We start from the raw sequence: 25,011 nt of genomic DNA on the forward strand, positions 1-25,011 counted from the left end.
GATGCCTCTAATCTTTGAATTTTTCTTTGTTTTCCTTTGTTCGATATGTTTTTTGGAACACCCATTATCTTGCATCATTGACGCTTATACACTGTTTGATGTCATAAATAAGAGATCCCTGCAAGCATTCGATTTTCTCTCCGAACCACACACGAAACACTTCTTCATTTTTTTTTTTTGGTCACAATCAATATTTTTGACAAACTATGTACTTGGAGAGCACGCTTGTTTACGGAACGGAAACATAGATTAACTGTTCAATTAGTCTATGAATGCAAATATTCGCATCATTGACAGATCCAGCAGATCTTTTCGTCGCAGAGAAAATGCTTTTATGTATGGCATCAAACAGTGTACAAGCGTCAATGATGCCAGATAATGGGTATTTCAAAAAACATATGGAATAAAGGAAAACAAAGATAAATTTATAAAAAAGGTTAAAGGCATCGACTCAAATTTGATCCCACCATGCTGGATTTCACTAAAACAAAAAGTTTTGCGTATTATTTTTTTTAACGCAATGTGACTTCATGCAACTGATCAATGTTGCGTCGAACTCAACCCGGATCAGGCCTGTAGATGAAATGACAATAGGGATGATCTTGATATCTTTCAGCTTCCACTGTCTTCTGGTTTGTTCCTCGAGATCTCTGTATTTTGAAATTTTTTCAGTGTGCCTATCTAGAAGATTGTTATTATTTGGAATTGCCACGTCGATGAATAGTGCTCTGTCCTCATCCTTATTAAGCAATATGAGGTCTGGTCTATTGTGGGTTATTTTCCGGTCTGTGAGAACCGTGCGATCCCAGTAGAGCTTGTGATGTTCATTTTCCAATACAGCATCCGGATGGTAATTGTAATAAGGAACCTTTTTCGAACTTAGAAGTTGGTGTTTTAATGCCAATTCTTGATGAAGACTCTTGGCAACAGCATCCTGTCTATTTTTATACTCCGCGAACTTCTGACATCCCTCGGTGATGTGCTGGATAGTTTCATGTGTCGCACAGCCATAACGACAGCTATCGTCCGCCACTGAGGCATCCTTGGCGATATAGTTCATGTAATTTCTTGTTGGAATCACCTGATCCTGGATGGAGAGCATGAATCCTTCTGTCTATTATGACTTTAGCCTTGCGGCTTTCACACTCCTCTCCAGAGGAAAATTCACTTATCCCAGATATCTCAGATATCAAAAGGATTAAGCTCTGTTGGAGCCCTTTCCAGGTTTTCGGGCTCGTGGTGGTGGTCGGGTCCGGGTCGCTCCTCGCCTCCCTGCTGTAGGTTGGATTCCTGCTCCACCCGCACTTCCTGACGGCGCAGACGGTGTTCCTCTGCATTCCCCATGTACAGGGTGGGCAAATTTCGATGTTTTAGCACTACAGCTTTTCAACCAGTGGAGATAGACAAAATCTGATACCCCATTCTCGTTCTCTTTTTCTGAGAAACTAACAAGAGTAGTAGTCATTTTTGGCCACCTTCTTTTGTTTTCGAGTTATAAGCGAAAATTGGAAAAATGGCGATTTCGAAATAAATTTATATCTCCGCTAATACTGATGATATAGCTCTGAAATTGAAACATTATACAGGCATTTTTTTAAGTAGAATCCAGTGGCGTGCTTGCCTTTTTAGCAAAATGTTTAATTACGAAGCTATGACCCAAAGTTATGTTTTTTTAAATGGGAACACCAGATTTCTGTGCAATTTTCTGAAAGCTTAATATTCACTGATTTCAAAAATATATAACATCATATGGTTTATATTAATATAAATAATAAAAAATGGTCAAAAACCTTTTTTCTCAATATTTCTATGGTTTCAACTTTTGATGAGAATAGAAAAATGCAGCATCTTATGATTACCACAGTTTTCTTCTATTAGTCCTTTCATTTCTATGCTTCTTACTCAATTTCTCCAAGATTCAAATTTTGTGAAAATTGGTAAAAAGCATAGAAAGAATGACATTGACGGAAGGAGACTGCTCTTGTTATAGGAAGCTCTATTTTTCTGTGCTCATCAAATGTTGAAACCATAGAAATATTGAGAAAAAAGGTTCTTGACCATTTTTTATTATTTATATTAATATAAACCATATGATGTTATATATTTTTGAAATCAGTAAAAATTAAGCTTTCAAAAAATTGCACAGAAATCTGGTGTTCCCATTTAAAAAATGGGTCATAGCTTCGTAATTAAAAATCCTGCTGAAAAGGCAAGCACGCCACTGGATTCTACTTAAAAAAGTGCCCGTACAATGTTTCAATTTCGGAGCTCTATCATCAGTATTAGCGAAGATATAAATTTATTTCGATATCGCCATTTTTCCAATTTTTGCTTATAACTCGAAAACAAAAGAAGGTGGCCAAGAATGACTACTTCTATTGTTAGTTTCTCAGAAAAAGAGAACGAGAATGGGTTATCAGATTTTGTGTATCTCCTCTGGTTTAAAAACTGTAGTGCTAAAACATCGAAATTTGCCCACCCTGTACTTGCGTACAGTTCTCGCCGTTCCGAGCAGTACCGCCTTCTGCATGACTCTATAGATATTTTCGTTTAACTGAAGTTATTATTATTATTATATATTAACTTTTTTTGTGGTCAATGAGGAACACTTTAGGAGTGATTGTTCTTGAAGTGTTATCGAAAACATGCTTTTATCTGTAAAAGTTATTTGAAATTAAAATTGTTCTGTTTGATAATTTTTCTACCAATTAGTTAGTGACGAAGATATGAATTTTGTGCGTTACTTTTCGCTCACACTGTATATCTGTAAAAAAGGACCTTGAGAAACTCCCGAAGTTATTGGAAAATAGAGTGGTGTTGCTCTGACGAGATCGAAATCATGGTCAGCATCTACTCTTTCTTGATGCGACGGTCTTTCTTTCGGTATCCTTAGTAATGGTGGATAGTAAGTTGGATTCAGATCGTAACTTTTGGGTATTTTTATATCAGCAGGTGTTAGCCGTCTGAATATATTTTTCTTATTATCTTTGATATCATACAAAACACCTAAGACCTCACACTTCATCACTTGAGGAGACTCTAACTTTTTGAACAGTCCCTCTTTTGATTATGATAGAAGATTATTACTCTGTGAATGGGATTCTCCCATATTCTTTTCTGAGTTATTCAAAATTTTGTGATTTTTTGAGAAGTTGTCAAGTTACTGAATTAGTTTAGAAAATAATAATGTTTTCGGAATACAGTCTCAAAATTTTAATTTAATAGACAAAAATATATTACACGAACGATGATCTGCAACACTGATGCCGATAAGCGAATCTTCATATCATTGCCTTGCCGAAGTAGATTACAAATAGAGGGTGTATTTGAAGGTGAGGGTTGTTTTCAACAGAAGGTAGAACTGGTCAGAATGAAGCGTTTCACCAAAAATCACCTATACAAAACTTTTCAAAATGACAAAGTTGAAAAAAAAAATTGAAAATGATTACTGCAATAGATCCTAATACGACCCTAGACCATTTGTTGGCTGAATTATCGCAAAGCAGTGAGAAAAAACTTATCTCCTGATTCGACCATGTGGTTTCGTTTAGTATATCGGCTCGTTCGATATTTACTTGGTAATGAAAATGGAAACTTAGGATTGCCGAATTCTTTCCATTATTTAGTAGTAACTTACACGATTTTATGAAATGGCTCATTTCGATACCAACTGACAGAGGAGAGTTAGGACACAAGTGTAAAAAATAAAATAATACTTCAAAATCTCACTAATAAAATTAGTCTAAATTATTAACGAATTTTTTCACAATGGGCATCATAATCTTCTTGTTCGAACATTCCAACAATCGTCGTAAAAATGGGATGAAATGGGGAAACATCGTAGCACTTTTTCAACATAACTAACATAAGCACTTTCAAGAAACTGCCTCGATTTTCTAAAGCTTTTTTTTCACTCTTAATTGCAGGATACAACAATTATGATTCTCTCAAAAGTGACCTGATGCAACTAATCCGATGAACTTGGTACTGAACCATTCATTGACCAGCCATATGTTTATGTTTGTTTCGTTTTTGCGATGCCGGAGTTACCTTCCACAGTCACGTACTTGAAATTCAATGAACTTTTGTCGAACTTCTAGTGGTTGTATCTTGGATATTTTATATAGACAATTTGTGGTTAAACGACTTATTTTGATGAGTTCAACCTTCCGTCAAAAAAAAGCCTAACCTTTGAAAACACCCTGTATATTCTGTAATATAATTATTGGGCTAAATTCAATAGGTATTTCAGATCCAATGAGTTGTTGTACCTATTGTAATACAGTCGTTATTCAGCAGAAAACGCATTATCAATTTCGACTACACTATAGTGTATACTTTTTAGAATCTTCCAATTTTCTTTAATCCTCATTGTTTCAGATTCAGCACTATCATTTGTCATATATGCTTCACGATTCGAAATGAAAAATGATCGCCATCGCCCCCACGCAGGGGTATCACCGTAACAGGGTAGTGTTGTACGTTCGCAAAACCGACGCCTGGCGTCGGTTTCGCATTGCACACGATAGCGACCGAAGGGGCCTTATCGTTTGATAAAACACGTTCAGCTTATGAGGGGACGACTCAGTTTAACGTTGCCAACAACCGGTGTCCGATATATTGCGCCTCCTGTATCGAACAATTCTTTGCGATAAGGAGAAATTGTCATTTATTGCAACTTTTCGATGTTGGTTTCGTTGTAGGACGTTGCCTTGAATTGGAGTTTCGGAGAGTTTATGGATTGTTATGTAGAGTGACCTTTTATGATTGGTTTTTAAACATTTGATTCGGTGATATTGAGGATAATACTGATTCCTGTTATTTTATCGAGAACCGCCTGATGCATCTGTGGATAAATGAATAAAAACTCATAAATCTCCAAATATAACAGTCTGAAAAGAGGTAGGTATTTGATGTTTGTTTCAGAATCAGTTATGAAAATTCGAACATGGTGATCGTTGAGATAAATGACTGATGTAAACATCTACCTAAGACGTCTAAAACACTGGTGTGCGTACTTGTCATTTTTTGCAAGCATCAGCATTCTTACAAATCGGGGAAATGGTATTAGTTTCGTGGCGGCGCCACCATTTCATTTGCTTCGTTCTATCTTTGTTTTACCAAAGAAAGTCCAATGATACTCTCTCGTTTTATTTTGTTCTGCGTTGATCACAGATAAGTGTAATGTGTAATCTCGATCGATCAACGCGATCTAAAAATCAACTGGACCATTTTCTCAGCTGTCAATAAATATTTGTGATTTACACTTTAATTTTTTGTTTCGAAAAACAAATCTGCAGATATTTCAACACTATCGAAGGAGTTCTATTCTTCTACTCTGTTATCTGTGAGGTATATTCAATGTGATTTCAATAAAACACAGTTGATTGGCGAAATATCCAATATATTCAGTTGAACGAAACTACACTCTTGAAAAATATTCGTAGAATATCTCGAATGGATTTATTTTGTTTTTTAATATATGCTCACAATTCACATTACGTATTTCCAACATAGTGCCTTGGATTGAATATTGCTGAAGTTGCTATAAAACTGTTACTTTTATCCGTTTCGAACGCTCATCTGGGATTCGGTTTTCCTCAAGTTCCAACTACAAATTGCGATAGTTTAACAACACCGAATTCTGAAGCTATAGTTCTTGATTATTCACACAGAAAAATGAGCGGCATACTGAAGAAATGAATAAAACATTCCTGGTTTATCAAGAAATTTGTACTTGTGGGAGAAGGAGAAAATTTTCATTGGCCATGGCTCTGTTGATTCGAAGATATACGAGGAATGCTTGAAGGAGCAACTGCCATTTTTAGGTGAGCACGATGTGTCAACAATCTTCTGGCCAGATTCAGCTTCATGCCACTACAGCAAGGCCACCAAGAAATGATACGAAGCTAATGTGGTGGTTTTTGTCCCCAAAGAGGCCAATCCCCCAAATTGCCCACAACTCAGGCCAATTGAAAGATAATGGGCTCTGGTAGAAAGAGAATTGAAAAGGACTTAGAAATCAACCAAAACATTACAGGAATTCAAACGAAAGTGGAAGACAGAATCCCAGCAAAGTGACTGAGAGCACTACAAAAATCATGAAGGAAAGAATTCCAAAGAAAATCAATGAATTTTATAAAAACTAAATTTCGTTTGATTTTGTAAATACAGTTTTCATAATAATTACAAGATGGTTCTAAAATAGTCTTGATTTTGGAAATCGATCCAGTGGTTCAAAAGATATAAGGGTTTATGTGATAGTTAATTTATTTTCCTTGAGTCCTTTGTAGGGTTAATCTAACCTACCTCAAGATGATGATTGTTTTCATTTCATGATAACAATTCAGACACTTCGTTTCGGCTCTCCATTTCGAAACTGACAACGACCATCTTTCATCTTTCAATCTGCTCTAGTGCCGAGTACCATTTTAGGTCCTCAATCATTTGGTAACATGCGTTCAAAAAAATTCGTCGTCAAGTAGGCTATGGAATTTTGAACGTCGATATTTCGTGTCTAAACGTAATTCTTAGCTTCTTCTGTACCATTTTCTAGGTGAACTGTCAAGTTATTATAGAAGTTAGCATTTTGGATTGTTGTCGATTAAAATGATCAGGAAATTATGATGATGATTTTTACGGACGTGTAAAAAGCATTTATTGTTGAATCCTACTTCAAAATTGGGGAGAAAATAGAAGGAGAGTGGAAATATTATTTAATGTTTCAGCGAGATTCCCAATGCATATCCCCATGTTGCTGAAAAAATCAATCAAAAGGTATGTTCAAGCAAAACAAAAGTAGTGGTCGACCAAAGTAAATTGAAAAGATTGATTATCTATCCTTGTAGCATCTAAAACAAATTGGAGTTCGGTATGCATCAGTCAATGGCAAAATGTGGGACCTATTTTCTTTTATGGAACTTTAACAGTACAACGTTTTGAATAAGGAGAAAGCATCATGCTTTTTTATAGATAAATTGAATTTTGATAAATGGTTCAATATTTATTTTTATGTAATTCAGTTCTTTAGCTTAGTCATGGATTTTCAGTAATGACCAAATCAATTCAATATTTATAGAGAATCAAAAAAACATATTGAGATTCTTACTGTGCCTTATTTATATTACTGAAAAAAGTAGAACGTAGAACCTTTTCACAAAAAAAAAACATAATAACTCGATCCGTGCAAGGTTCATGTCTCTCACGTATGAAAATAGTGGACATCGATTAAAATTTTTACCAAGAATTTTTCTAACCGCCTCAGATTGTTTGGATTCTGATGATCTGACGCAATGGATGAAATGCTTTTCGCACTTTGGGCGAAATTAAGTTTTTCTTGAAAGTGCCTCTCCACTTTCCATACAAAATTACGATGCTTAGGCTGATGTCATCAGTGTTCGCATTTTGGGAAGATGGAGTAATTCAAGAAAAGACCTACGTACAGACACCGAATATTAACGTTTAAAATTCCATAGCCAAATTGACGACGAATTTTTTTGAACCCACGTTATATGTGATTCATTTTAGGGCTTCTGTAGATCAGTTAGTTGAAGTCAGAATGTCTGAAATTTTGATATTTTGTGTTAAATAAGCAATGGGGAATTCTCAATTTGGGTTATCACTGCATATGCAAGTTTAAACTGAATAATTATGAGTTTCATTCATGATTTTTTCAAATTCACCGCGGAAACTATTCGAAATCATCTTTCAAATATGGGGTTTTAAAATTTAAATCGCTTTGTGTGGAGTTTACGATTTGGCAACAGCGCATACAAGACAATGAAAAGAACAATGTCCGATCAGCTTGTTTATAAAATAACAGCTGTTGATCTACAGGCGCGTACTTACTGGCGAGCTTCAACTGCAACCGGCCATAAAAATCCCATAAAATTTTACGACGTTCGTCCCAAACTTCATCAGCCATCTTTGTCTATCTCATCAAGATAATGTATTTGTTGTCCTTTATTATCAAGGCATATTTCAGTAGATGTTGCCAACTTTTGCAATCCACATGAAACGCTTTTAAATTTTAAATACCCATTTTTATTTTTCATTTTTAAGTGCCAAAAATAATTTTTTTTGGGAAACAGTTGAAATGATTATTTAAAAATGTGAAGTTTCAAAGATACTTCATAAAAATACATCATTTTCGTCAGAAGGAGTATTCCCTATTGAGGTTTTTTTATCTACAAAATGGCGAATGCGATGGGTTCATCAACTGGTTGATATTGATAATTTTCCTAAATCGATGAGAGTCGGAGACCCTGAATTTGATTGAAAAATTCGTTTCTATATGACTGTTATCCTCACTATGAGGTTTGATAAATATGCACATACTTTGTCTAAAAATCTTTTAGTACGTGACATCCAAATGTGTCTACCAGCAGAAAAGATTTTTTTTTATAAGTAGCATTTTCGTGGGTGGAGGTGAAATAACGGAATCCTCAAAAAAACTCGAAATTCCTTCGAGCAGCATCCGCGGTTGACGTCTCAGGTATACAATATACGACAAACGAACAGTCTCCTTTCACCGAACCCAATTTCGTCGTTTCCAAGCATTCAGAGATGGCAGTAAAAGCGGGGCATATCCGGGCTCAAAGCTCAATGACGGCACTGGATCTTTGTGTGTGTGTTATTGCATACCCCGTTAGCAAATCTCTGTGAAGTTTTTCGCATGCCGATTCTTTTGAACTGTCACGAGAGTGCCACTTACGTCATATCCAACTAGGATTCTTTTCATTTCGCTCCACATTGGCACTTTTGTAAACCTCATGTACGTTTCCGGGCTGCGGGGCCGCCACTATACGCAATGCGAGGACGTTATTTCATAAGGACCCGATTGAAAACCGAGGCGCCTGCACGGCTTTTGTGGGGGATGAACGCGGGGGGGCGCAGGAGGATCCCCACAGCTCGTCGGCGACGGCTTTGGCAAAAAACGCTGGAGTGGAAACATGTGAGGAGAATTAATTAGGTATCTGCCGGCTAAAATGGTTAATTTTTTGTTTTTTCCTTTCCGTGTGCCGACCGTCAAGGTTTTTAACTCGGAAGAGGGGATCTGACTACGGCTAAGTGATGTCAATTGGCGAGCTTATGAAAGGTCGTGCGTGTGAATTATAACAACATACGGAGAAAACCTATACAGGAACACGTAAAAAAGTCAGGCTATCCCAACTGGCTACTTTTTGAAATCCCAGAAGAGATGTAGACAGCCATTGTAAGGTTAGGTTAGGTTGGGTTATTGAGTAGTGAGGAATACGAGGATATATTGAAAAATTCTTAGCCTACTATAGAACCAAACAAAATTTCAAAGTCAAAATAATTTATTACTCACCATATTCTCCTCTGAATTTGATACATTTATTACAGCGAACCTACAACGTCTCTAGACCTTTCAAAAAAAAAATGTTTCTTCTTGCTCTGCAAACGAGATCTCCACAGCTTTTATAACCTCCTCGTTGGAAGCAAATTTACGACCTTTTAAACGTTTTTTCAGTTGAGGAAAGAGATGATAGTCGGATGGAGCCAAATCTGGTGAATAAGGGGGGTTTTCTAGTGATTCAAACCCTAAATCACCAATTTTTTGCATGGCAACAAGAGTTTTGTGTGCAGGGGTGTTGTCCTGCAAAAACAAGACACCTTTGGATAGCTTTCCGCGTCTTTTCTCTTTAATTTTTTCCTGTGGAGTGTCAGTAATGTCGAATAGTGATCTCCCGTTATTTTTCTACCCTTATCCAAAAAATCATTCATGACTACTCCATGGCAATCCCAAAAAAATGAAGCAAGAACTTTTCCAACAGATTTTTGGACAAAAAACTTCTCAGGTCTTGGAGAACCAGAGTGTCGCCATTCCATCGATTGTTGCTTCGTTTCCGGATCGTAGAAATGCACCCAAGTCTCATCCATAGTAACAATTCGGTTTAAGAAGTCTAAATCGTTTTCAAATCGAGCACAGATCGAACGCGATGCTTTTACCCTTGCAAGCTTTTGGTCAACATTCAAACATTTGGGGATCCATTTTGCAGCAATTTTTCTCATGTCCAAATTGGCTTGAACTATATGATGAACGCGTTCGTATGAAATATTCAGTGCTCCAGATATCCGTTTCAGCCCAATTCGACGTTCTGATAAAATCATGTGATGAACTCCATCGATATTTTCGGGGACTGACACAGAAACTGGCCTTCCCGATCGGTCATCATCTCCAATGGAAAATATACCTCTTTTGAAGCTTGCAGTCCAATTTTTCACGGTCGCATACGAAGGATATATATTGATGACCAAGGCTATTAAGCATATCTGCTTACCTCTTAACCCTTTTAAATACAGATACTCCAATTTTTCGATTTTCACAATTTCGGTGGACATCTTCTTTCTGTTAATTTATTGCGTAACTCTGGTTTACTTTTTTCACCTCAAACTTCACACTGACACTTCTAATGAGTTATTGTTCGTTGCTATGGTAACGCAATATTTTTTTTATGCATGGAACTGATCTAAGCTAACTAGATATCAATACATCCTCGTAATTGAGGTAGTGGTTAATACTCGAAGCTTATGCTAGTTAATCAAAGCCTGAAAAACAACTACGCTCTAGATGACTCATTCAGACTGGAACTAATTGACCCCTACTGCACCAAACAGCTGAATAAGAATTAAGTCTGGAAAAATTGAATTCTACACAGACGGTTTTGAAACAATTTACCCAAAAATTTGTTGGTGCTTTAGGGCCTGGCACCAAAGGCTCACCAATTACCATCTTTTAGATGTCCTAGCGCATTTTAGGCATCGATACTTGCACTATCGGAGATGGGACAAAGCGATCGATCTTTAAAATCAAGTTAGTGTGACATCTCAATGAAATAGGAAAATGATAAAGGAAACGAGGGAACCAATGCAGTCATAATAAAATGAGAAGGAACAGCCTTCATTTGTCCGGAATCTTTCTGTGACTTAGGAAAACGGATCTACCACAAAAAGTTTCAAGAAAAGTAAGAAACCGATAGATAAACGAGCTGGTATTTCATTCCAAAATGGTCCTACGGAAAAATATTGCGATTTTTACTAACTATATGAATATGGATAGCAAAAATTGCTTTAATCTCCGACTTAATTTACTTTCCGAACTCTCAGAGTGAAGATAGCAACACGCATCCATTCGCTTTTGACTTTCAGTATGGTGCAGGATCCGCATTTTGTTGTCATGAAGCAGTCTAGAGGGAGCTCGGAAACGTTCAAATTCATGGTAGAAACCGTTGCACCGGACATCGGAATTATAAAATAGATTACCTTCGAGGGTAAATACTGAAAGAATTTAATTCAGATACATGATATTCGTTAATATTAAAATTAACGAACGTTGAGATCTACATCTAAACTAGCCAACCACCGTCATTTAAAGTATCATCACAGAGCCTATTCCATCCAGAAAGAGTAGATGCAAGTCCAACCTCTGCTGAAATCTTGTTTTTTTGAATTTTATTTTTTATTTCGTTTGCCTAAGGAATTAGAATTGTATTCCAAGTTATTTTGTATATTGTGATAAGTTTTGACATTATTTGATTTTTTCTTTCATGCTTTGTGCATTAAATATACAGTCTCGTTGCAGAAAAATTACACTAAAGTGTCCGAGATTAGTTACTTTAGATAATGCGACTTTGCATACAGATTATATAAAATTTTGACACTATAACAGAACACCTAAGTGGACTAAGATCTGTGAGTTAGGTGTTCTGTGAGAAACCATTAATGTGATCAACAAAACTAGGAAAAACTGGAAATATCGAAAATTGCCTTGAACACAAAACATACAAGGTGTTTTCAAAGCTGTGCCTTTTTTTACAGAAGGTAGAAGTCATCAAAATGAATAATTCCATTGAAAATTGTCTATATAAAACATTCAACATGGCTGAGCTACAACCCCTAGAAGTTCGATAAAATACATTAAATGTCAAGTAATGGACTGTGAGAATTGACTCGGTTACTGTGGAAAAACGAAACAAAATATAAACATATGGCTGGACAATGAATGGTTCAGTACTTCCGAGTTTATCTGATTACTTGCATCAGGTCACTTGAAAAAATTGTTGTATTGTGAGATTAAGAATGAAAAAGGAAAAATTGAGGCAGTTTATTGAAAGTGCTTATGTGGACAAAGTGCTATTATTTTTATCCTATTTCATCCCCTTTTTACGACGATTGTTGGAGGGTTCGAACAAAAGTAAGATTGTGATCATCATTGTGGAAAGATTTGTGAACAATTAGACCAATTTTATTGGTGAAATTTTGAACTAATATTCTTTTTTTATATTTACATTTGGTTTTAAGTAGTTTTAGTTGGTATCGAAACGAGCCAAATCGTTTAAGTTACTAAATAATGAAAAAAATTCACCAATCCTGAGTTTCCATTTTTATTCCCACGTAAAAATCGAATGGAACAATATCCTGTACGAAATAATATGGTTGAGTCAGTCATCACGAGATAATTTTTTTTTCTCATTGCTTTGCAATAATTCAGATATCAATTGATGTAGGGTCGTATTAGGATATATTCCAGTAGGTAATTATTTTCAATATTTTTTTCAACTTTATCATTTTGAAAGTTTTGCATAGGTGATTTTTGTTCGAACGCTTTTTTTTGACCAGTTTTACCTACTGTTGAAAAAAAAGCCTCACCTTTAAATACACCCTGTATTCACAAGAGTTGCAGCTCTCCGAAATTGTGATGAGTCGAGATCTCGAACTTTTTACATTTATTGATGAATTAGACATCCAAGCACTTTCTTTCCTGAAAATCTGCTTAAAACGATATCTTTCAAACCATTCACAAAAGTTTCATTCGACGAGACCTTATGTTCAAATATAGGTATGCACAAGTCAGAAATTCACTTTGTATACATATGTCAAGCTGTTTGACACGATTATCAGTTAAATCAGTTGTATCCCCATCATTTTCTTTTTGTAAGCAATCCTTACACTGCTCAGGATCCAAGCAGAGGACATTTTCCTGGATTCCTTTGAAGCCAAAAATGCCCGAGAGATGAAAGCATCCAAAGATCGGTTTCGTTGAGCTTGTCGACTGTTCAGTCTCTCAACGCTCGCTTTGATCAGATATCCCTGCAATCAATAAATTTTCATCGAATTCCTCTTATTCAATAACCATAATGAGCGTAAGTTCATAAGAAATTCAATGAATGAATAACGAGAGTCTATTTCACGATGTGGTGCATTGAGATTCCTATTTGACTCGGACTTGCCGAGTAAACTTTTTAATAACTTGGAATTTTCAGCTTCCTAGCGGATTCCTAATTCAATCTCTCGAAGAAGCTTGATATTGCCGTTTTATACTCGAGTATCACGAATCGAATTCAGAAAGAAGTAATAAATTGGCCAACTTTCCATGCATTTCTCGTCCCTTATTTCCAGTTGTAAAGTTTTTTCACGCTTGAGTGAAGGAAACGTCTAGTATATTCATATTCCTGCTGTTAATAATCAAAATCTGAATGTGTACGTACTAATTGACTGTTGCTATCTCGTTCGAATGATATACACCGCGCAAAAAAAATTAACGCACATTATGGAAATCTCAAATTTATTCTACAACTAAAGGTGTTCTCAATGATAATTATTTTTATTAGAATTATGCATGCATATGTTATCCACTTTCAACGGTTTTCTTCAATACAGATGTTTTTTCCCAGCAGGAATAAAAAAAGATGATATTATCAGATTTTGAATGTATTGGCTCCATTCTAAAATCAGTTGTTCTCGATCAATTCTAGTGATCAATAGTTTTTCTTTCGTTTGATTTTCTACACTCGATCGCTATGCAACGCGAAACAAGCAATTTGACCCAAGAGGAATGTGCCCAAGCGGTAGTTTTTCAAGAAGAAGGGTGGATATACACAAGAATTGCAGAAAGGTTTGGAGTTTCCCATACAAGTGTGTCCAGAATGTTGCAGCAATTCAGGGAGACAGGTATGAATGTCCGAAGACCAGGACAGGGTAGACCCCGGGTAACAACTGCCATTCAAGAACGTTACTTGAGAGTTTCTTCGTTGAGACAACGGTTTGCAACCGCTCGCCTCCTTCAAATTCAGCTTGAGCAAACTCATGAGGTGCAAATTAGCACTCAGACAATAAGAAATCGCCTCAGAGAATATGATTTAAGGCCTCGTGTCGCGGCAAGAGGCCCAGCTCTTACCTCAGCCCATCGAAGGGCGCGTTTAGATTTTGCGAGAGAGCATATCCATTGGGAAGAGGCTGATTGGGAAAGAGTTCTCTTCACAGATGAGTCTAGATTCTGCCTCTACCATTGTGATCGACGTTCCCTTGTATACTTGTATATGGTATGGGGTGGAATATCTTTGACTGCTCGCACAGACCTAGTGGTCGTTGATAATGGAGCTATGAATGCTGATAAGTATATAAGGAACATTCTTGAAGTGCATGTGCCCCATACATTGGTGAAAATTTCATTTTTATGGACGATAATGCCAGACCCCATCGTGCGCGCATCGTTCAGGAGTACCTTGAAGAGGTTGAAGTCTCTCGAATGGAATCGCCAGCAAGAAGTCCAGATCTCAATCCGATTGAGCAGGTTTGGGACAACCTCAATAGAAGGCTGAGAAGTTCAGAAAATCACCCAGCTACTCTTAATGACTTGGGAATCCAACTCGGAGAAATCTGGGAAGGATTAGATCAGAACATTTTAAGATCACTCATTTTGAGTATGAACCGTCGTTGCCGAGCTGTAATTAACGCAAGGGGTGGAAATACCAAGTTTTAAATCACTCATCAGCATTTCAGTATTTTGAAAATTGTTCATTTCTCTTCTTTCACATAAGATTCGGTGAAATCCTGAATTTTTCTTCCATTTAATGTGTCTTGTTTCGTTCAAAACCTTCCCGAGAGAACATAAAAAATAAGTTATAAAGTCAATGTGGAGTTAACTTTCATTAAAATTGAGATTTTCAGAATATGCGTTAAATTTTTTGCGCAGTGTATTTTTAAAGTGATGTCTAAGATCTACCTACAATTCTATCCCTCTTTGATTTTAGAAATTCATCACTCGAAATATCTGCAATATATTCAATTTCTATTGATTTTTCATTTCGCTGTGTACTACACAATCTACATCTTCGCGATATATATCTCTCTCTCTCGGTTCTAACATTCCTTGATCCTCATTGAAGAGAAGGAGACTATTCAGGAAGAGAGTGGTTTAATGAGACACCATATAAGCGCACTTCCTGAAGATAGCTATGCACAAAGATATTTTTTAGCGCATTATACGGCCGCAGAATGAATCTTTACGTTTTCGTAATTATCATTCAACAATGAAATCCATCTTGCTATGAGGTCTACAAACGTACGGAATAAGGAAAGGAGTCCTTTTGTGGGAGAGAAAAAATAGGGCATGGAAAGAAACTCTCTAAATGGGACGACTTCTACCTGCTGCTATACTTCAATGATTTTTTTATGCGTCCAGGTTGGCGTTGCTGCCGTTCTCTTTGAACGACAATTGGAATTGTTTACCTGGAACTTTTCTGTACAACTGCTCATGTTCGGATATTAGTCCGTTTTGGACAGGGAAAAGGTTATTAATAATATATTTTCATCGAAAATATCTCAAAAATAATGTTTAAGATATCTTCTTTACAAAGAACTGTGGATGAGGCAAGAATATTGTATATTTCAACATCATCATTATAGTATTCTTGAGACATTTTCATAGCTCAAGTGCGTCAATCTACGACGCTTCTTATTTTCATTATACATGTACGAGGATGTATTGATATCTAGTTAGCCTAGACCAGTTCCATGCATGAAAAAAATATTACTTTACCATAGCAACGAACAATAACTCATCAGAAGTGTCAGTGTGAAGTTTGAGGTCAAAAAAGTAAACCAGAGTCACGCAATAAATTAAAAGAAAGAAGATGTCCAGCGAAATTGTGAAAATCGAAAAAGTGGACTATCGAGCCATCATCAAGTATCTGTATTTAAAAGGGTTAAGAGGTAAGCAGATTTACGCAGATATGCTTAATGCCCCTTGGTGATCAATGTCCTTCGTAAGCAACCGTGAAAAATTGGACTGCAAGCTTCAAAAGAGGTAATTTTCCATTGAAGATGATGACCGATCGGGAAGACCAGTTTCTGTGTCAGTACCCGAAAATATCGATGCAGTTCATGACATGATTTTATCAGATCGTCGAATTGGGCTAAAACGGATATCTGAAGCACTGAATATTTTTCATACGAACGCGTTCATCATATAGTTCACGTCAATTCGAACATGAGAAAAATTGCTGCAAAATGGATCCCCAAATGTTTGAATGTTGACCAAAAGCGTGCAAGGGTAGAAGCATCGCGATCGACCTGTGCTCGATTTGAAAACGATGTAGACTTCTTAAATCGAATTGTTACTATGGATGAGACTTGGGTACATTTCTACGATGCAGAAACAAAGCAATAATCGCTGGAATGGCAAAGCTCTGGTGCTCCAAGACCTAAGAAGTTTCGTGTCCAAAAATCTGCTGGAAAAGTTCTTGCTTCAGTTTATTGGGAATGACATGGAGTAATCATGATTGATTTTATCGGTAATGGTGGAACAATAACCGGAGATTACTATTTGACATTACTGACCACTCTAGGGAAAAAAATTAAAGAGAAAAGACGCGGAAATTTATCCAAAGGTGTTTTGTTTTTGCAGGACAACGCCCCTGCACACGAATCTCATTTTGCCATGCAAAAAATTCGTGATTTATGGTTTGAATTACTAGAACACCCCCCTTATTCACCAGATTTAGCTCCATCCGACTATTATCTCTTTCCTCAACTGAAAAAAAGTTCAAAAGGTCGTAAATTTTCTTCCAACGAGGAGGTAATAAAAGCTGTGGAGGTCTGGTTTACAGAGCAAGAAGAAACATTTTTTTTTTGAAAGTTCTAGAGACATTGCAGGTTGGCTGTAATAAATGTATCCAATTAAGAGGAGAATATGTTGAGTAAGAAAAAGTTCTGACATTGAAATTTTGCTTGGTTCTATAGTAGGCTAAGAATTTTTATATCCTCGTATATTAGTCTAGGTGGTTTACTGAAATGTGCGCGAGAGGGACCATGATGGAACTTGCCCCACAATATCTAGCCGGGGTTAAAGATGGATTGAGAAAAAAGTGGAAAAGGGGAGCTATGGGAAACAGAGTCCTTGATCTGGAAATATTTGCGGAAATATTTGCGAAACTTCGCCTTAGGCACTTTGATTTCGATTCCTGTCTTCGAATTCCAATATGGGGAATATATTGGTTCGGCGATCGTGTGGAGAATATTTGAATATGATTTTCATGTACTCCTAGATATAAGGTTTTTGCTCTCGTTTTGGGACGAATTGTATGCGATCTGAAAGATTAGTTTCTAGTCGAATTTCAGTATTATCATCGAACGTACTTTTTCCGAGACGACGCTGGTTATTGGTTATGTATTATATGTCATTCAATTTTGAATAGAATAGAATAGAGAAGCGGGATACGAAGAGATAAATAACATCGCTAACGTTCTCGAGATAGCACTTGGAAAATACAGATAAAATAGGGAAAACCAGATGCAACTACAACTATTATGACTGACTCAAATCGAACACCCACAAATGTTAAACAATATAGTTTTGTAGCGGTTCGGGAAATAGTTTTGGAAATATGAGATTCACAAGGCATAAGAAAGAAATTTTTCTTATTTCGGTGTTCGGAATTCTGTCCCTTAAGCTTATACCCAGCATAATCCTTTCCATGGCCCTTTGAGTTACTCTCAGTTGTTCTGCCACTTCTTCCGTTATTGCCATAGTTTCTAGACCATAAGTTGCCACTGGTAATAAACAGCAGTCGTAGGTTTTGCGTTTCAAGTGCAGAGGAATATTTTCGTCCCTAAAGATGAAACTCAGTTTGCCGAAGGCTGCCCATGCTAAGCGTATTCTTCTCCCTATTTCCAATGTTTTCTGATTTTCTTTTCCATTTTTAATTATATGCCCCACGATTACGTACTTCAAAAGTATATGGTGTAGCTTCACAGAGAACTAACAACAATTAATACATTCCACAAGAAAATTTCACGTGGGGTTCAATTTTTTTTCTACCTACTTGTTCAAAAATCTGGGTGTTGAGATTTTTGGCAATTACTTAAAAGTGGACTGTTACCAAATGATTGAGTTGGAGATGGTAAAATAAAATCTTTATTGTATATCAAACACGTCACATAATAAATAGACACTCGCATGAAGTAAAATTATATACAACATCTAAACAGAGTGAACCTATTTACAAGTATTGAGAAGTTATTGAGAGAATTTGAGAGTAATGTTTCAATGAGAAAATCAACGTTGTATTTGCTTGAGTGAAAGAGCAGGTTGAGTGAATTTCATGTATCGAGTAACAAGATCAATTATTATGTGGTTGATAAGAATTGAGAGAATGGAGATAGATTTACATCAAAACGTGTTTATGTATTTTGAGTAGCATAATAATTGAGCTTGATAGTTGTGAATTGATGTGAGTGTTATCATGCAAGCACAACGTTTACAGTGATAGAGTTTACGATTTCATAAACTGTCTCGCTATCAGAAAAACAGAAGGTTGCAGTGACAACTTGAGAAGTTAGAGATATGTAATGTAATGAGACAGGTGTAATGAGACAGAATGAGAGAGAGATGATTACCAACGCTTACAGGAATAGCAAATCTATTAGAAAAGCAGAAGGTGTTTTATGAGAGTACATAAATTGAGGTGAGTTGTGTTACAAATGTAATGTAGAGAGATGATTACCAACGCTTACAGGAATAGCAAATCTATTAGAAAAGCAGAAGGTGTTGTATGAGAGTACAGAAATTGAGGTGAGTTATGTTACAAATGCAATGTAGAGAAATGAAATATTGTAAACGTAGAAAGAATTAATGAATAGTATTCATAATTGAGATGAAACAAGAAGAGCAGTTCATAACGTTAGAGAATAGAAATAAGGTATCATAAGTTTCAGGTAATAGAGACATGCAAAAGTGTATAATAAATTATACTTATTGAGTTGAAATCAGATTGGACCTCCTCGAGCATTATCACAAACCAGTCTGTCCAATAGAGTTGATAGAGTGTATTCCATTATTCAGAGTTCTGAGTGTAGTGAGATGGATCTCGATCTGGTCTATGAGAAGCCTTCGAAGTGTCCAACTTGAGCGTAGAGGTACCTGAAACTTAAGAGGCCTGAGAAGTCTGATCGTAAGAGATGTAAAGTTAATCTGAGGTGACATGTATATAAATGAGAGTGAATACAAGTATATAAGCTTCTAATAGAGTGGTGTGAAATGTGAACTTGGTGCTAAAATTAGAGAAATTAAAATGTGAGTGATTGTCGAGGTGATGTGATTCACAGTGAATGAAATATCGATGCATTTTGAGGAGGTTGAAGCAGTTAGGTACATTGAGCACGTGGTTGATTGAGAGATTTGGAGAAAATTGAGAAAATATACATGCAAATATGATAGAGAGATGTAGAGCAGAATATTGCGAATGTAATTATGAGAAAATGCATAGCGATGGAGCGAATGTTGAGAGGAAAATTATGTAGAATGATATTCTAACGTGACACATGCAAAAAATGGTTACATTTTTTGTTGAGTGAAAAAGTACTGTACCTTTTTGAGATGTTGATCGATTGATAATTATAATATAAAATAATATTATTAGATTTGAGATGACTGAAAAAGTTGAGAGTGCACTAAAATTCACGTAAAGAATTTAGACCAAGTTCCAATTCACTTGAGCGAACGAAGAATCTAGGGAGAATGTATTGAACTGAGCAGATTCAACAGGTTCCACCGGTTTTTTCGAGCAGCTGATTGACAGCGATTTTAAGGTTACGTTCACAGAAGCATGTAACGATAAACGTAGTCACTGAGTTGCTAGAGATGTACATCGAGTGTAGAGATGGGTTAAAAATTACTCCAATTTTTAACATTCCGGCCGCCATAATTAACGTAGTTGATTATAATCGAGTAGGTCTTCGTAAATTATCCATTGTGAGGAAGTTGAGGCAATCCATCACTCCAGTGTCTGAGCTACTCAATCCACCCATAACTGGAGCGAACAGACTGCTTTCAATCCTCAGAGTGTAGAGGAATGGATGAGATGGCTGCACTTGAGATGTAGGTAGTTGTGCCATGAGTTGTTGAGAGCGGTGCCACAGTGCCTTGTACATGTAGAGTAGTTGTTTGGTGAGTTTCATCTATAACCAAAGAAGTAAATTGAGATTGTCGAGGAAGAATAATTGGATGCTTGCTATCTGGGTCGAGCTGAGAATGGGAAATTCGTCCGCCTACACGAATTACACCATTGTTGTCGAGTGAGTCTACTGAATACATGTGAAGAGAGAAGTGGAGTGTGTGATTGAAGAGCCTTGAGTTCATGTGGAAAGTAGACTTTTTGAGTTGCCTTCGAGATGCTTCCAAGTCAGTTGAAGTCAGGTGTGTGAGGTGTGCTGGATCCAGCTTCCGTTGGAGTCGTGCGAGAATCTTTGAACAAATAGAGGTAATTCGTAACAATTTATTCAAACTGGAATACCTATAGAGGAGATCCCATGAGTAGTCTGACGTAGTGGAGGTGAGTATAGAGATGACTGGTCTTGCTTCTGATTCATGGTCGGTTGTCGGTGCCGGCTGACGATTTGGCCATGAATCTTCTGACTTGGAAAGCCATGGTGGTCCCGTCCACCATAGCGAGTGGTTGCGAAGTTGAGATGAAGTTAACCCTCGTGATGCACAGTCAGCAGGATTGTCTTTGCCGGAAATATACCTCCAATGGGCCCTTGGAGTTAGATCTTGGATTGTTGCAACTCTGTTCCGTACAAAGTCCTTCCAACGTGAAGGGTGAGTGTTGATCCAAGCTAGAGTGATTGAGGAGTCCGTCCATAGAGTGGTTGAGTGAATGTTGAGAGCTAAAACATTATGCGCATAATTAACGAGTCGAGAGAGGAGAAGAGCAGCTGATAATTCGAGTCTCGGGATTGTGAGTGGTTTTAAAGGCGATACTTTGGTTTTGGAGCAAAGCATTGTAACTTTGCATTCCTTGGACGGAGTTCGAACGAGAAGGTAGAGAACGGCTGAAATGGCGAGTTGAGATGCATCAGAGAAGCCGTGGAGTTGAATGAAAGAACCCTCTTGAGTGTTAATCCATCTTGGAATTGTGATGCTGGCCAGCTTGGAGAGATCTTCACTGATGTCGTACCATTTCTGTTGGAGTAGTTGAGGTAGAGGTTCGTCCCATGATAACTTTTGGAGCCATAATTCCTGCAACAACATTTTAGCCCTAATCGTAACAGGGGAGACTAAACCGAGTGGATCAAATATTTTTGCAATATGAGATAGAACTGATCGCTTGGTGATCAAAGACCCAGATAGATTGGAGCTGACTTTAAAAGTGAAATAGTCCTCTTGAGGGTACCAGATTAGACCTAACACTTTAGTTGAGTGAGAACCTTCATCGAATGAGATTGTAGTGGATGTTGATTCTTCCTCTTGAGTGACGTGAGAGAGACTTGAGACGTTTGACTGCCATTTTGCTAGCGGAAGGCCGGCCGCCATGCAAGGGTTCTGGAGTTGTTTGGCAATTTCGAGAAGTTGATGTTCAGTATCTGCTCCACCACAAATATCATCGACATAACGACCTTTCGTTAATGGAGGAATGGCTAGTGGAAAGTTGTGACCCTCATCTTTGAGAAGTTGGAGAAGAACTCTGATTGCCAAAAATGGAGCTGATCTAGTTCCGTATGTGACTGTTGTGAGATGGTATGTCTTCACGTTGTTGTTTGAGTCGAGCCAAAGGATGCTTTGAAGATCCCAATCATCAGGATGAACAAGAATCTGTCTGTACATCTTTGTGATATCTGTAGAGAAGACAAATTTAAATTTACGCACCCACATAAGAACATCAATCACGTCGAGTTGTAGTTTCGCTCCGGTGTGCATAATATCGTTGAGAGAAATGCCAGTCGAGGTGGGGCTGGAGCCGTTGAAGACTACTCGCAGTTTCGTTGTAGAGCTGTCTGTTTTGAGAACACCATGATGAGGAAGAAAATATCTTGAGCTGACCTTTTCTGACGAGACTGGTTGCATGTGCTGGAGGAGTTCATATTCATCGAGAAATTGGTGGTAGAGCAGAGAGTAGTCAGGATCCTTGTCGAATTTCCGAATCAAGGCTTGCAGACATCGGAAGGCTCGTTGTCTGGAAGAACCTAAGACGTCAATAGATGATTTCAATAGTAATCTTACCATGTATTTCCCTGAGGCGAGACTAGAGTGAGTGGAGACAAAGTGGTTTTCACATTCTTGCTCGTCAGAGGTGAGATGTGAGGTAGGCGTTGGTTGAATTTCTTCCTGTTCCCAAAACTTAGTGAGGAGATGATGTAGATCTTCATCTTGAACAGTATGAAACATTGGAGATTGGATTGGAAGGCGTTCCTGTTCTTGACACACAGGTCCTAGGATTAGCCAGCCGAAGATTGAGAGTTGCGCGATTGGAGATGATGGAGGGCCTTTTTTCATCTGAGGAAGAACAACTGAGCCATATACATCAGCACCCAAAATGATGTCGATGGCTCTTGAGATGTGGTATTCTGGATCAGCTAACTTGAGATGCTGGAGATGTAGAGATTGCTGAAAACATGTATAGAAGGAAGGCAAATTAGAGAAAGATGATGAAAGAATGTGAGCATCAATATTTATGGTTTGATGGTCATACGTCGACTTGAGAGCGAGGGCGAGAGATCCCTGTGTCTTAGAAGTCTTTCCATGAATTCCCACAATTACAACATGCGACTTCCTTCTAGGGATGTTGAGTTTTCTTGCTAGATCTTGAGAGATGAAGGTCAGCTCGGATCCACTGTCGATGAGTAGTCGAACCGTGTGTGATCCTGTTGAGGTGATGAGATGGGCGATGGCAGTGGCGAGAAGAGTGTTGAGTCGTGGTTGAGGTAGCTGAAGAAAAATAATTCAACGCTTCTTCGAACTATTTTGAAGGCTTTAGAGCTGAGTTGCTAGAACTCACCTCCCTTTGAGCAGATTTTTGAGATGTGAGAGCGTATTGTGGAAGCACTCGAGGGGGTACCGGTGGAACTTTGCAGTGTGGTTTACTGCTGAGAGGAGCATCATGTAGAAGAGTGTGATGACGACTTCCACAGATTTTGCAGATCTTTGTCGTTCTGCAAGAGTGGCGATGATGTCTGCCGAGGCAGTTAGAGCCGAGGATGCGATGTAATACTACATCAGCTTTTTCTTGAGGTGAGCGTTTGGAGAAGCGAGGGCAATCTGCAATAAAGTGGTCGTGTCCACAATCATCACAGGTGTAGTTGGGCATAGAAGAGACTTTTGAGATTGGAGTGTTCGAGGAGGCCGGTTTGCTTGAGATGAGTGAAGGAGAAGGTTTATTTTGAGCTGTAACCTTTTGAGAGATGGTGTGCACTGTTGTGCAAGAGCGAGATGATTCTTGAGGTGACTGTCTCTGGTTGGACTCAGTCCATTCTAGAGCTCTGGAGCGAGATTGGAGGAACTCCATCAACTGAGCGAAGGAGGGAAATTCGTTATTAGAGGAGATGAGAGTTTCCCAATGTGTTCGAGAGGCGTGATCCATACGGTTGATGATATGAAACACCAAAAGATTATTGTTCTGCTCTAGATCTTCACCTAGAGCTTTCAAACTTTGGAGAGGATTGACGATGCTGTCAATAAATTGACGAAGAGATGAGGCGGTAGAATTTTTCTGATTCGCCAATGAGAAGGAGAGAAGTTTTGAGTATTGAGAAGAGAGGAGCAGCCTTTTATTTTCATATTTATCCATAAGCTTCTTCCAAGCTATGGGGAACGAGACTTCCGTTAAGGGAAGACTGGAGATGGTGTCGAGAGGTTCTTGAGAGAGACATGTTCGAAGGTAATGTAACCTTTCAATGTCAGAAATTGAGGTGCTATTGATCACGAGTGATTGAAAAAGGTCTCGGAATGCAGGCCATTTTGAGAAGTCGCCTGAGAAGGTGGGAATTGAGATGTCAGGCAATCGAGGACGAGTTTGAGAAGACTGAGGGGCTTGAGCAGAAGTGGATGGCTGTGAATCCACAGGATTGAGTGACATATTGAGTTGTATTAATTTCGAGATGGCTGATTGGTATAGAGAGTATTCCTCGAAGAAGACTGAGGATGCGAAGTATTCGTGGTCGAGACAAGACTCAGGCCACGTTGACTCAAAATACGAGTGAGTCTTTGAGAAGTTCTTATGAAGGTCTTGCAGCTGTTCTTGAGTGTGTGACAGGTCTTGCACAGTCCATGTTGAGATGTTGGACAGCTTGGAGAAGATGTCCTTCATGAGTTGCAATCTACTCATTTGAGTGGTGACTTTCAATTTGAGGTTGGTGGGAAGACCAGCCGAGCGAGTTTGAGGTCCCACATCAGGCTGCGAAGATGTGGAAGATCTGGATGATCGAGTAGGAGGGACCTGGAGTTGAGCGTCATCCTCTTTTGGAGATGGAGAAGATCTTCCCGACTTTTGAGACATGACCTTTTGAGATGAATGTGATATGAATGAATGATTATTCCAACTCAATCATCCGGCTCGAAGGACCAAATGTTCAAAAATCTGGGTGTTGAGATTTTTGGCAATTACTTAAAAGTGGACTGTTACCAAATGATTGAGTTGGAGATGGTAAAATAAAATCTTTATTGTATATCAAACACGTCACATAATAAATAGACACTCGCATGAAGTAAAATTATATACAACATCTAAACAGAGTGAACCTATTTACAAGTATTGAGAAGTTATTGAGAGAATTTGAGAGTAATGTTTCAATGAGAAAATCAACGTTGTATTTGCTTGAGTGAAAGAGCAGGTTGAGTGAATTTCATGTATCGAGTAACAAGATCAATTATTATGTGGTTGATAAGAATTGAGAGAATGGAGATAGATTTACATCAAAACGTGTTTATGTATT

At 37.8% G+C, this 25,011-nt stretch overlaps 2 protein-coding genes across 2 annotated transcripts in view; one reads left to right on the forward strand and one right to left on the reverse strand.

Annotated features, from left to right (window-relative positions):
* LOC123322851 (frizzled-2) overlaps positions 1-25,011 on the forward strand; it is a 350,497-nt gene that overhangs the window by 44,323 nt on the left and 281,163 nt on the right. The window lies entirely within an intron of this gene.
* Positions 20,023-24,575, reverse strand: LOC123307221. Its single transcript, XM_044889444.1, has 4 exons — positions 24,274-24,575; positions 23,079-23,748; positions 21,446-23,008; positions 20,023-20,262 (listed from the first exon to the last, which is right to left on the reverse strand). The coding sequence occupies exons 1-4, from the start codon at positions 24,573-24,575 to the stop codon at positions 20,023-20,025; spliced, it is 2,775 nt and encodes a 924-aa protein (XP_044745379.1).

This window comes from Coccinella septempunctata, chromosome 1, assembly GCF_907165205.1.
Source record: "Coccinella septempunctata chromosome 1, icCocSept1.1, whole genome shotgun sequence".
Lineage (NCBI taxonomy): Eukaryota > Metazoa > Arthropoda > Insecta > Coleoptera > Coccinellidae > Coccinella > Coccinella septempunctata.

Bases quoted from the DNA above. Each gene is read 5' to 3' on its own strand.
- LOC123307221 (XM_044889444.1), bottom strand. From the start codon at position 24,575: ATGTCTCAAAAGTCGGGAAGATCTTCTCCATCTCCAAAAGAGGATGAC. The intron at 23,749-24,273 runs GTATTTTGAGTC...ATTTATTGACAG, and splicing joins AACTTCTCAAAGACTCACTC to CATCGTCAATCCTCTCCAAA. The intron at 20,263-21,445 runs GTCAGCTCCAAT...CTTTGGTTATAG, and splicing joins AGGACTATTTCACTTTTAAA to ATGAAACTCACCAAACAACT.